Raw genomic sequence first — 12,809 nt, 5'->3', positions numbered from 1 at the left:
CCCTCTCCTGTCAGGGAGTTGTAGAAAGCGAGAAGGTCCCCCTTGAGCCTCCTTTTCTCCAGGCTGAGCCCCCCCAGCTCCCTCAGCTGCTCCTGGTGCTCCAGAGCCTTCACTTCACCACCCCAAAGACTTGTCAGGACTCACAGGCCACTTCCCGTCTGCGCAGCTGCTCCGTCTCCTCCTGGGTTATTGCCATCAGCTGCTCCATCCTAATCCTGCCCAACAAACAGCAACAGTTCAGCCACTCCTTCAGATGAGCCCTTCTCCACCCACCCAGCTCAGAGCCTCCAGGCTGGGCAGGTTTGCCCTGCCACCAGCTCAGGGAAGCTGGGCTTAGCAGAGACACCAAAGCCTGGGTGATTTTTTGGTGAGGAACCTCCGAGTTTATGAGAGACAACACAAATTTTGCTCAAAACCATGGGGACAATGGCTTTTGACAGGAGAGCTGGTCTTTCTGAGAGACAGAACATCCACACAGCGTGCACACACTCTCCCCAAACACAGTGCCAGTCCTTGGCTTTCCTTTCTCCTGAGGTAGGATGAGCCCAAGTGAGCAGTGCCACTGCCTGGCCTCCCTCCTCACCACCCCATCCTTGTCCCAGCACACAAACACACACAGCAGGTCAGGAGCTGGTGTGGTTGGAGAGCAATCTGACACACACTGGGTGGTTTTCATCCAGGTCACTGGGCCCAGCACAGTTGGCTGCGGGGAGGGGGCAGTTCCAGGCAGGGCAGAGCTGGGGACAATCACTTTGGGTGGCAGAGTTGGCTCAGAGTGTTGGCTGAGTGGCAACCTGGTCTAGTGGAAGGTGTCCCTGCCCATGGCAGGGGATTGAAACAAGATGAGCTTTAAGGTCCCTTCCAACCCAAATCAGTCTGGGATTCCATGATTCCATTCCTCCCAGCCTGGACACATTACTGGACCATAACTGCCTTGCTTTCCAACAGATGTAGGATCTCTGTTAGCCCTTGACATTGGAATACAGGGTTTTGTTCCCAAACTCCTCATCTAGGACCATTCAGAGATGAAAAAGAGGTAAAAGTACCATGTCATCGGGTTTGACAGACTGGGTAAGACCAGGCACATCTAGTCAGGTGTCTTGTCTCCAACAGTGACCACAACCAGCTGCAGGTATGAGAAGAACCTCCCCTGACTTAGGGTGGATTCAGATTGGTGGCTGAAAGAAAGCTCCCAACCCTCTTTTTCCAGCTCCTTGTCCCTTTTCTACAAGAGCTTGTTTCAAGGGGACTCACCTCTCATTCTCCAAGGACTTCAGAATGTCTGAACTTTGTTTCTGCCTGTAAAAAAAGATAAAACAAGAGGTTTTCATCAAGCTGAGCAGGACATCCTGGTTCTCCAGAGGGCAGAATCACAGAGTCATAGAATATCCTGAGTTGGAAGGGACTCACAAGGACCATCCAACTCCTGGCCATGCACAGAACAGCCCCAACAATCTCACCATGTGCCTGAGAGAAAACAACTTTGGTCCCATGCACAGCAGAGCAGTTTTCTGCAGGCTGGGCACCTCACATCAGCACCAGCCATATGGAGATCCAGCAGATACAGGCAGCGGCACCCTAAAACACCTCACATTTGCACCTTTCACAAGGAATTCAAATTCCTTCCACAGCACTGCAAAATTCCAACATCACACATGTGTGAAACCGTTTTTTTAAGGTGCAAATTCCTCTTGCTTTAAGTGGGACTTTGGCACTCCAAGATCTAAAGCACCTTTTCCAGACATCGACCCTGATCAGCTCCGAAACGCTCAGAAAGGGCAAGTTGAACCACTCAGAATGGGACAAAACCACCTGAGCCCCCCAGGGACAGTGAGCAGGGCAAGAGCCCACCTCTGGTTGTCCTCCAGCAGCTTGTGGATCCTGCTGGCAATGCCCTGCTCCGTGAGCTTCAGCTGCTGCAGCAGCTTCAGGCGCTCGCCCTCCAAATAGCGCTGGTGCTTCGTGAGCCCCTCCTCCAGCCTCTGCTGGTCCTACCAAAGCAAACAGGGACAAAGGGGTGGGTTTAGGGACGGCAGTGGGGGTTGTGGCAGGATAACCCCATAAGACCTAAAATGCAATCAGAGAATGCAAGCAGTGCCAGCTCTCTGGGGTGAGTCACTGGTGGTGCCACGGTGCTGGTTTTGGTGTTGAATTGTGCTAAAACCAGCCTGGGCCACCAAACCCCAAACACACACCCTGCTCTTTGAAGTTGGATGTGACAGATGAGCTGGGAGCTGGCCTGGGAATTTGTGACCAGCAGTCAATCACTTTATGCTATAGAAGCCCAGTCCCCCTTCATACAGTCAGGTTCTTCTGACATAACCCTTCTTGGGTGTGTGTGGAGATTCCTCTCTTGGTGGGGATGCCCAAGGACACTCCTCGAGGCTGAGGGAAAGAGATCTCCCCACAAGTGTTCATCTGGGTGACTTACATCAAATCTCTACTTAATAATTATTTCTTTTTGCCAGCTTTAATATAATTGCTTCAATAATTGCTTTAATATAGTGCACTGTCCTATCTTATACTGCACTACTAGTAGTTTTACAGTTTTTATTGTGTAGTAAATAATTCTGATTAAGATCTTTTGTCTGATCATTTGTAATAACAAATGATTCATTTTATATACACATTCTCATTTTGCCAATCAATAAAACCTGCAGGACGAAAGTGGTTCAATCACACCTCTCTAATTCCTTAAATTCAAACCACTGACGTAATCCAAGGCTAAGACTGGACCCAGCCACCCCCAGGCTCCTCTCTGAGAAGGGGTTTAGAAAGCCAGGGAGTCCTTTCTGCACCTTGTGACTCAAGGGCAGGACTTCTTTAATAAATTCTTTAATAAATGTCTAAGCCTTCCACTCCCCCCACGACAGGGGTCCTGTGCAGGGCTCCCAGGGAGACCCACCTCCCTCACTGTCTGCAGCATCTCATCCTTCTGGCTGTGGAGCTGCTGGACCAGCAGGGCGTGTTCCCTCTGCCCCATGTCCAGGCGCCGCTCGAATTCCAGCTTCTCCTGCATCTTTTGTTCCTGAGAGGAATAAGGAGAAAGATGAGTGGCAGGAATCAGAAGGCTGCTGGCTCTGGTCCTTCCCAAGTGAGAACATGCTCTGGCAAAATCACCAACCAAGGCACAGCAAAAGGAAGGGAAGCCAAATGGCAAACAGGAGGCTTGAGTAGGGAATGGAAACATTCTCCCCTTAGGAACCCAAAAATTACAGAGAAGCTGCTGCTCTCTTTAGGAGTCTCCAAACTCCTCACAACTCATTTCATCACCAGGAAGCTGAAGTCCCTGGGCATCCACTGATACTGAAAGAGCCAATACAAACCCCTGGAGGGAAGCCCAAAATGAAGGTGGGGTTCAGTTCCAGATGGGAACAGGACTCCCTTGTTTGAGGGAAGCAGCTCGAGCCAAAGGCAGCAATGAACTGCAAGGCAGGAGCTTCTGATTCTTTCAAAGGGAGCCTTGCCCAGGGGAAGAGACAGGGACAGGGAAATAAGAACAAACTAAAATGCAGCCGGGTGAGGGGAATGGAGGACAGAAACAAGGAAGGCTGGGAGAGTGCAGGAAGGGTGGCACTGTGAGCCAAAGGGACGGGGTGGGAGTCGGAGGGGCTGGAGTTTGGGACAGGGATGTACTGAGCAGCCTGTGCTCACACACCTCTGCCCACCCCATGGGAGAAACAGCTGAGCTTCCAGCCCAGAAAGGCAAGAAAAAGCCACCTGGTGTGAAAGCCCCTGGATCCAGCTCTGCAGCCTGATTTCAGCTGGAGCTGCTCACTCACAGGGGGGACAGCAACACCTCAGCTCTGTGTGTCACACCAGGCAGGCACAGATTCCCCCCTGCTCCCACTTGTCTCCTGCTGTGACAAGTGAGCAGCTTTGGGGGTTTATACAAGAACTCATCTCAAAACACTCAGTTTTGGCTGAGAAACCAGATAAAGAGATGGAAAACAGAAAGCAGAAGCAGACCCAGACAGAGCATTTGTAGGCATTCATCCTTACCTTCCTCTTCTCATACTCCGAGAATTTGTTCTGAAAAATAAGCAATATCAGCAGACATTTATTCCCCAGAGGACTTTTCCTGCAGGTATTATTAACCCTCATTCCATCTTCCCCTAACTGAGTAAAGACATCCACCACAGGCACTGGAGCATAAGCCCAAAGTCAGTCACTGAGGCTTCTCCAGGGACAAAGACATTGGCTCTGTACTTGCCAAAGAGCACAGAATTAGCAGAGTTCCCACAGTTATTGGCCCAGCCTCACCTTCCCCAGGCAGGGGAACACGTCCAGCACTTGGCTGGGAATCACAAGGTTCTTCTGCAGTTTGCTGTCCCCCCAAAATTACAAGTGTTACCACCCTGCACATCCATGTCACTCACACTGTCACCCCTGTCCCTTCACTGCATTGTGGCTTCCAAGGATGGATTCAGTTCTTTGGGATGTGTCTTCCAGGAGTCAGTGTGGTGACACCACCCCCAGCTTGGGAAGGAGATGAGCCATCCACACACACAAACTGCTGTGCCTGGATGCCTTCTTGGTCCCAGAAGACACATCTCATGGAGATGTACAGACATTCTGCATTTAGCAGCACAGTTGATAATTCTGTTTAACCTCACTCAGTTTCCTGGAGCCTGTGGATATTTCTATCTGTGAACAGGGTATATTTTTTCACCCTAAATCTTGGAAGGAAAACAGGAAACCTTAACCATAAATCTTGAGCACTCAGTAATCCGTCACTTGCACAACCAGAGTTGTCATATCAAATGCAGATTTTTGGAAATGCTGCTTGAGATTCCTACAGAATTTCAGTTTTCTATTTTGTAAATCCAGAAGTTTGCCCAGGCCGTGAGTTCTGCAATACAGCACCTCCTATGTGTGGATAAATATCTTCAGACTCCTAATATTTTTGTTAAATGGAGTGTCTTAAAGTGAAAGGGATGATGTGCCAAGTGCTGTGAGATCCAGTGATGGAGCACAGAGACAAATCCCAAACCCTCTCACACAAATTCACATGCAGTAGGAGCCTCACCTGCCACTCCCTCGCCTCCTGCAGGTATTTATGCACTGTCCTGTCCACCCCATCCACTGAGGATCCTCCTCCATTGCCCTCCAGCTCGGGAAGGAGATACTGGGAGGGAGGGTAGTAGGCAATTCCACACTCTGGAAGGTATCAGGCACAAGATAAGAACATTTGGTGCTTAAAGACCTCCTTGGCAGCATGGCCAGGGCTGGCTGGTGTGTGAGACTGCTTCCAGCAGTGCCTCCTCTCCTCACACACCAACCAGCACCCAGCACAGCTCCTCCAGCTCAGGCAGGATGAACAAGGAGCTCTGGGAGGGGATTGTGGCACTCCAGTCCCACCAGGAGAAGGTTCAAAGCTGACCTGCTCAGAGAGAAACATGTCCTGCACACAGGTACAGGCCTGGTGACTTCTGCAGGGCTGCAAATGTTACTGCCCAGACCAAAATAACTGTCCTGTTGTTTCAGGGAATATCCCAATATCCAGCACCCACTTTCCCTGTATAAAACCTCCACCAAACCCCCCTGCCTGTATTAAACACAGTGTTTACAAACTCACAGTCCATTATCTTTGCCCTTTGAGTTTTCCATCGGGTTTCATCACTCTCATAACAACCCATCAGTCTGCAGTCTCACATCCTTCCTCTTGGAAAATGAGGGTAGAAAGGACCTTGAGTGAATACTGAGTCTCTCTGCCTGTCCCAAGGCAGTGATATGTGGACAATGCCTAATCCTCCCACTGGAGAAAATCCAAATGAGAAAAAAAAAAAACCACTGGGAAATGCACTGACTTCTTCTGGTCACTGAGACAGTCTGACCCAGCTACTCTGATGTTTGAACATTTCAGTGTGGCAGAGCAGCAGGGCTCAAGGGAGGGCTCCTGTTGTGCTGTTTGCCAGCAAAGACAGGTCACTGAGCAGCCTGTCAGGTGTGCAGGGCTCCAGGAACCACCCCAGGCAGGGCCCACACAACCTGTGTCCTTCCCAAACACCATCTTTGAACACCCCACAGCACCTGGTCAGAGCCAGCCCGGGCCCCCAGCCCTCACCCCACCCACGGGTGCTCCTTGCTCACCTTTGCAGAGGAACTGCTGGATGGCCTCTGTGCCTGCACTGCAGATCTCAGGGGATGGGTAGGTCATGGAAGAGGCATCCAGGGCCAGGGTCTCCAAAAGAGAACACACAGAGCTCCAGGTTATTCTGGTGGCCCAGCCAGAGTCCAACTACAATTCTCCTTGCAGCTCCCCAAATTTCACTTACAGAGTGATAACTTCATGTTACCCTAAATCCTGACATAAACATGAGGTTGTATTGAATCCCCCCTGGATATCTGACACCCTTCAGAGGTGGCTCTGCTGTCCCTTTTTTGGGAGCTTCTCAGCTGGCCTTTCAGTGGAACATTCCCCTCCTGCAGATGCTGGTACTTCATGTTTAGGTACCAACCACAGACATTTTCTCCCCCATTTCAGAGAGCTGGAGCCCTTCAGGATGACACCTGGAAGGGGTGGTGATACAAGGGCACGGAGAGAAGATGAGTCCCATAAACAGTAAGGGGAAGGGCCACTTGTTTCATCCTACCATGGCCACCAAAAGGACCTAATGATGCCTCCTGTAGAGAAGGGCATGGCAGGAAGGCCTAGAAAGGAACTCCTTTACCAAGCACAGGGGGCAAAGCTGCACAGATCCCTCAACTCAGAGAGTGTCCACGAGAGAAGTGAAGTGTTGTGTGTGAGCCAGGGGAGCATTTATTCACCCCCTCCTGCTGGTGTCTGAGTCAGCCCTGTTGCCTGACACTTGCACCATTTAGTACTGACAAGTCTGGCAGCCAGAAGGGAACATATCCAGCAAAATCCTGATGCTTTTCCCATTCTGGATGTGCACTCCAGAGAGCCAGAAACCCACAGAGGCTGACAGTGAGTCAGAGATCTGTCAGAGCACAGAGGCAAGAGCCTCATCCCAAATATCCATCTGCTCATTTCCAGTCAGCCCTGGTGGGGAGTGGCTGTGTCAGCCTGAGCACAGGCACAGTTTGTGCTCTCAGAGACAGCCCTGGCAGGTAAAATCCAGGGATTCACTCCCTGGGGATTGCTTTCGTTGTGATTAAACCGCAACAAAAAGTGATCAGAGAAGACCAGGAAGGGAACACAAAAGCTGTTTTGGGCACGGGTCTCTTACAATTCCCTGCAGTGCCTCCTGCCCAGGCCCTAAACATTCACTTTGTGTGCTGGATTTCTGACCTCCTCCCACCACACTGCAGGCAACGTGCTCTGGCTTTCCATGTGCTACCCCTGTGTCAAGGCACAGCTTCACAGACCCCATGGGGTGTTGGTAAAAGGTGTTGCCATAGAGGTGTTGCCCCCCTCTCTTTGGGGAAGGGTGTTGAATTATGGAAATCCAGTGGATCCTTGACCTTGCCTGTTTGGCAGAAACTCCCTGGGCTAAACCCTGTGGCCAGTTAGCACTTAAATACTGGGGGGTTAATGTGCAGTAGTTATGGTGCCTTTCCTGCTGTGGTCCAGGCTCTGCAGGATCCTAGGGTGCTTTGCAGGGGTGGACTGTTGTCCTCTCACAGCTCTTCAGGGCACAGCTTCACTTTGCTCGTTGTCTGGTGAGTGCTGGGGCAAAGTCCAGACCCCCTGTGCCCCCACTGAGCCCCTCCTCCACTGCCCTTGTGTCTGTGGGATGGTTCAGCTCCCTCTGGTACTGAGGCTGGCCCGGGCTGTGTTTTGGTTCTCACCAGACCAGCTCAGCTGACTCATGCCAGGGTCTCACAGCAGTTCCTGCTGATGGTGGTTGGAGTTTCCCCGTGTGACACACACGTGTCCCACAGCCAGCCCCAACCCCTGCCCAGACACCTCCCCGGGCTCTCCTCCCTCTGCCACGGCATGGCAGCACCCCCGGAGGGCAGCAGCAAGGGAGGGAGGGGACAGACAGACAGACAGGCAGGGCTGGCTGGGTACCTGCAGGGTCCTGACGTGGGCCAGCACCCGGGGCAGCTCCTGCAGCACATTCCCACTGACGTCCAGGGAGCGCAGGCTCCGCAGGCCACTCACTGTGCTGGGCAGCTCCTTCAGCTTGTTCCCTGGAGAGAGAGAAACCCACTTGGGAACATGTGGCCTGTCCAAAGCAGGGCCCAGCAGGTTCCTCTGCTGGAACACCAAACCATAACCACACACATGGCTCGTTTCTGCAGGGATGGGGCTGTCATGGGTCACAGAGGGACCCAAAAGGGCTGTCTTGGGTCACACAGGGACCCCAAAGGGGTTGTCACGGGTCACACAAGGACTCCATAGGCTGCCACTGCCCACCAAGGCAAATGGGGATCCAAATCTACTTGCTCACAGCCCCAGTGCACAGGTCCATCTCATACCAAAACGACCTCCTCAGCTGAGGACGTGCTGCAGGTTGGGTCTGTGCTCTTTAACAGGAGAATATTTGTAACATGGAGTCTTCTCCCCTTTGGTGCAAGTCCCAGAGGTGGGAGGAAGGGGACTGAGTGTGGGACTGCACAGCCAGGGCTCAGAGCTCAGGTGCTGCAATGCCCTGAGCTGCCCTTCCAAGTTCCTCACCCTTCATTTCCCTCCCTGTTTCAGCAACAGCTCCCTGTAACAAAGTCTTTTTCTCCCAAATTTATGGCACAGCATAGCTGGAAAATGCCCAGGAGTCTGGAAAAGAGGTGTGGCCTTTGTGCTAGGGCTGTGCAAACCTGGTGGGCTGCACAGGCTCACAGGACCCGGCTCCAGGTGCTGGTGGACTCAGCTGTAATTCAGTTTATCCAGCTGACTGCTCTGCTTGCTCTACTGAAGGGCTTCTGCCAAAAGCTGCTGCTTTTCTCACACTTGAATCTGCACAGAGTGCAGATTAGGTTGGTCTAAATCAAAATCAAAAGGAGGACAAGCCCCTCTTGCAGGGCCCCCACAGCACTTCCAGCTCAAGGGGGGCCCCTGCTCCTGGAGGAAAACGTGTGTCTCCAGCCCTCCCAACATTCCTGGTTGCAGGAATGAGGCACCCAGGGCTCTGAAACTCTGCCTACATGCAGGAACTCCAGGGAGCTCTGAGCTGCTGGGATTGGGTTGGGATGACCCAACCACCTCTCCTTTGAGAAGAGTCTGGATGAAAACATCCTACAGACCAAGGCTGAGCCATTTTCTGCCTATGTGATTCCTCCTGCCTTCCCAACTATTTGAATTTAACCCTTGTGTCCTTCCTCAGCAATCAGAGTGTAAAACATGTGGTGGCTGAAAGGAATAATTGCTACTGCAGCTCAACACGACCCAGATAGGACCTGGTGCCTTGCCCAGAGCACTGCTGGAATCCCGAGCCATACCTTTCACATTGAGGAGCTGGAGCTGGGCAAGGTCTCCTATAGATTGTGGAAGGCTTTTTAACAGATTCCTTTCAAGGTTTAGGACCTAAGGTATTAACAGAAAAGATTTTCAAGACATTCTTCAGACAGGTCTCAGCTCTTCTACACACCCATGCTGCTGGGACTACTCTCAGCCCCAGGAAAACCTGAAATTGGGTTTAGACAACACTTTATGGGTTAAAAAAATGTATTGTTCACAAACCCTGGATACAGGGTTTGTCAGGCTACCAAAGGCAGTGAGACCCTATTCACCACCACCATCTGGTACTGAATCCAGCTGCAGGAACTGGGACTGTCCAGGGCAGCACTCCCCAACTCCAGCTCCCACAGGGGAGCAGGGCCTGAACTTCAAGCTGCCCCCCAAGCACAGGGACCCTCACTGTGCACTGAGACACACTGCTCTGAGTCCTCAGCACAACCACACCAGGGAGAATGGCAAAACCTGGATATTTTGGGAAATCAGTGGGACTGGAAGCTCGAGCTCTCCTTGGAGCATCTCAGAGCATCTGCTTGGCAGTGTGAGCCACCTGGGCTGACAGGCCTTGCACCAACCTGGGACTACATAACCCACTGCTCTTCTTCTGCTCTTTTCCTGCCTTTCCCCTGCTCTTTCCTGTCCTTCTCCTGCTCTTCTCCTGCCCCTCTCCTGCTCTTTTCCTGTTTCCTGCTCTCCCTCCAACAAGCCAGTTCAACAGCAACAGTCGAGTTTCCGTGATAGATCCAGCAATGATGAGATAGATCTGACAACATGGCACCATCATTTAAATTGTTGTTAATTATAAACCAAAGAGCAGCAACCCCATATCCCTGCTGTCCCAAAACATGCCCTGAGCCACACTTGGGATGCAGCTGCCAATCTTTTACCTGAAGAGCTGTGAGCTGACCAATATCAGCAGGAAGCGACGTCAGCTGGTTGTTATGAAGGTCTAGAACCTGGAAGAGGAGATGATTTCACCACACAAGGCTGGGAACAGAAGTCGTGGTGCCAGAATGAAAGCTCATGCATTATCTAGCAATGAAAATTCCTTTGCTTCCAGTGGGGCTTTGAAAAGCAGCTCAAGTTTTCCAGGAGACATGGGCACTTAATTCCTGGGGGTCTTCTGGAAACTCAAGGGAGGGCAGTGACACTGAGGGGGCTGTTCCACAAAACTGGATGAGCCAACTGGATAAATGACCCCAGGGAACCAGCCTGCCAGCAGGAATTTCTGCAGGATCAATGAGCTGAACTGCTCCCTGGAAGCTGAACTGCTCCAACACCAGCACAGGGAGAGGGCAGGACTAGGCCTGCAGTCCTCCCTCCCTCCATGGGGAGAGGAGCTGCTGGAATGACTCTGCTTCCCGGGGAATCACAGAGGGTGGTGGAGCTGAGAGCCCTCAGCACCTGTATGACAGGTACTGTGACACAGCCCTGCCACACCCCATCACTCATCCCAGCTTCCTTCACATCCCAGTGATCCATCAGGGCAGGAGAGATGGATCTACCCCACAACACACTCAGCTCTGCCTGAGAGGCTGCTGAGGGGGGAACTGTGGGATCTGGAAGAGGATAAATGAGTCCTGGGAACACAAACCACTCAGTGACTGCTGTGTCTCTGCCTGGAAAGGGCAGGTTTCACACCTTGGTACTGATTCTTGGCCAAACCCTCCATCCAGAAGGGATTTATTTGGGCTGGTGTGTTTTAAAGCACTGGAATGCACAGAAAACAGGCTGCAGATTAAGTGTTAAGAATCACAGTTACCTTCACAGTGCTGAGACTCAGGAGGCTGCAGGACTTTGGAACTAAAGATGTCAGATTATTTGTGTGAATAATCAGCACCTGGGGGGGAAAAAACCCCACAGGCACATAAGCACAAGGGACACTGCTGTCCAGAACAAGCACATTTGCTGAGATTTAACTGTGGAGGCTGGGTGAGAGCTCAATATCTTATTCAGTATCATAGAAAATATTGAAGTAGGAAATGGTTTGTCAGAAAAGTTCAAACATTTTACATGAGATCTAAACCAGAGCTTTGTTCCTTGTATGAGAAATACCATCAGACAGGCTAAGACAGGAACAACCACCACCTTTCCTGCCAGGAGTTAGCTCTGGAGAACACAGACAGGACTATCCCGACCCAAACTGCTCTCTGTGTGGTATCACACAGGTGGACAAATTCATTACAAGCAAACTTCTTGTGCAGCAACATAAAACAACCACATGCAGTCGTTTCCAACACTACAGTAATACCCAAGCATAATAACAGAATTATTTAACAATTTCTGATTGCAACATTACCTTTTTTTGCAAGACTTTACAAGTGGCAAAGGCCCCATAAGGAACCTAAAAACAATTAAAAAATAGCCAGGTCAGACTTCTCTCTTAAGCACTTCTGCAGTGCCCACCTGTAAAGTGTGAACAACTTTAGTGAAACCACAAGTGATACTTAAAATTACTGGGCCCTGATTTTGGCCCAGCACGCCAGTACTTCCCAGATAACTTCCATTTAAGCTTCCAATGGCTCTCCATGACACAGCAGTGTCACAGAACAGGCTGAGGCTTGGGCAGGAGTTCCAGCCTTGCATGATTTAATATTTGATGACTCAAGAGCTCAGATAAATGTTCAGTTAGTCATCACATAAATATATTCTGTGGTTCTGCAACCTCAAAAACACGCTTGGGCTGAAAGAGAAAGGTGAGCACAGGGCAGCACTGAGTGTCCCTGATGTGCCAGGCTCTGTGCCAGGCTCTGCAGGAGAGGGGCAGGGACAAAAGGGAGGTGCCAGCCCAGCCCCTGCCAGGCACAGCTGAGCAGCACCAGCCAAACTTCTGTCCACGGTTCATTTTAAGACAAAACTGATGTTTCACTTCATTTATTGAAACAGCAAAGGACAGAATGAAACAGCAAGGCAGGGTTTTATGGTACCAATCCAAAAGGAGCTGCTGGGGATCCCAGAGAAGCTGCAGCCACGAGTGGAGCTGGTGGGTGGATTCTCTGGCCCTGCTACACCCAGAGAGGCTGCCAGACTGTCCCACAGCCTGCAAACCTGCACACAAGGTGCTGTTGGCTTCTGAGCTTGGAACAAAACACCCTGAAGTCTCAGCAAAGCCATTTCCCACTGCAGAGCAGACAGCTCTCCTCTCCAGGAGGAGAGCTCTCCCCACAAAGAGCAGCATGACACCCATTAACTTGCTTGGCAAAGCTCTCCCCTTCCAAAAGGCTATCAACATTTTAGAAACATGAGATAACGAATAAAAATTGGAAGTGAAATAGAAAGGGGCTTCTGGCCTGGCTGCCAGCAGGGAAGGCTGTGTGTGCTGTGAGTGCCTGGCACTCTGTCACTGCCCACCCACTCACAGCACACAGACTGTTCCTCACTAAGTTGGCTGCCATAAAAGAAGCCAAGCTGGAAGTGAGATTTCCATCCTTAACCAGCTGGGATTTTC

General features: G+C 51.2%; 1 protein-coding gene across 3 annotated transcripts in view; it reads right to left on the bottom strand.

Annotated features, from left to right (window-relative positions):
- LRSAM1 (leucine rich repeat and sterile alpha motif containing 1) overlaps positions 1–12,809 on the bottom strand; it is a 29,318-nt gene that overhangs the window by 10,503 nt on the left and 6,006 nt on the right. For 2 of the 3 annotated variants that reach the window (XM_017835300.1, XM_017835302.1), the window contains exons 4-15: positions 11,661–11,705; positions 11,124–11,201; positions 10,249–10,317; positions 9,346–9,430; positions 7,979–8,100; positions 6,094–6,184; positions 5,030–5,160; positions 4,003–4,032; positions 2,906–3,028; positions 1,852–1,991; positions 1,255–1,299; positions 145–215 (exon numbers count right to left, since the gene is read on the bottom strand). In XM_017835300.1, coding sequence (XP_017690789.1) covers positions 145–215; positions 1,255–1,299; positions 1,852–1,991; positions 2,906–3,028; positions 4,003–4,032; positions 5,030–5,160; positions 6,094–6,184; positions 7,979–8,100; positions 9,346–9,430; positions 10,249–10,317; positions 11,124–11,201; positions 11,661–11,705 — 1,030 coding nt within the window. The remainder of the gene's footprint in view (positions 1–144; positions 216–1,254; positions 1,300–1,851; positions 1,992–2,905; positions 3,029–4,002; positions 4,033–5,029; positions 5,161–6,093; positions 6,185–7,978; positions 8,101–9,345; positions 9,431–10,248; positions 10,318–11,123; positions 11,202–11,660; positions 11,706–12,809) is intronic. The other variant, XM_017835301.1, reaches the window with a different exon arrangement.

The sequence above is a fragment of the Lepidothrix coronata genome, unplaced genomic scaffold (genome assembly GCF_001604755.1).
Source record: "Lepidothrix coronata isolate B3197 unplaced genomic scaffold, Lepidothrix_coronata-1.0 Scaffold254, whole genome shotgun sequence".
Lineage (NCBI taxonomy): Eukaryota > Metazoa > Chordata > Aves > Passeriformes > Pipridae > Lepidothrix > Lepidothrix coronata.
This window is presented reverse-complemented; position numbering and strand designations above follow the sequence as displayed.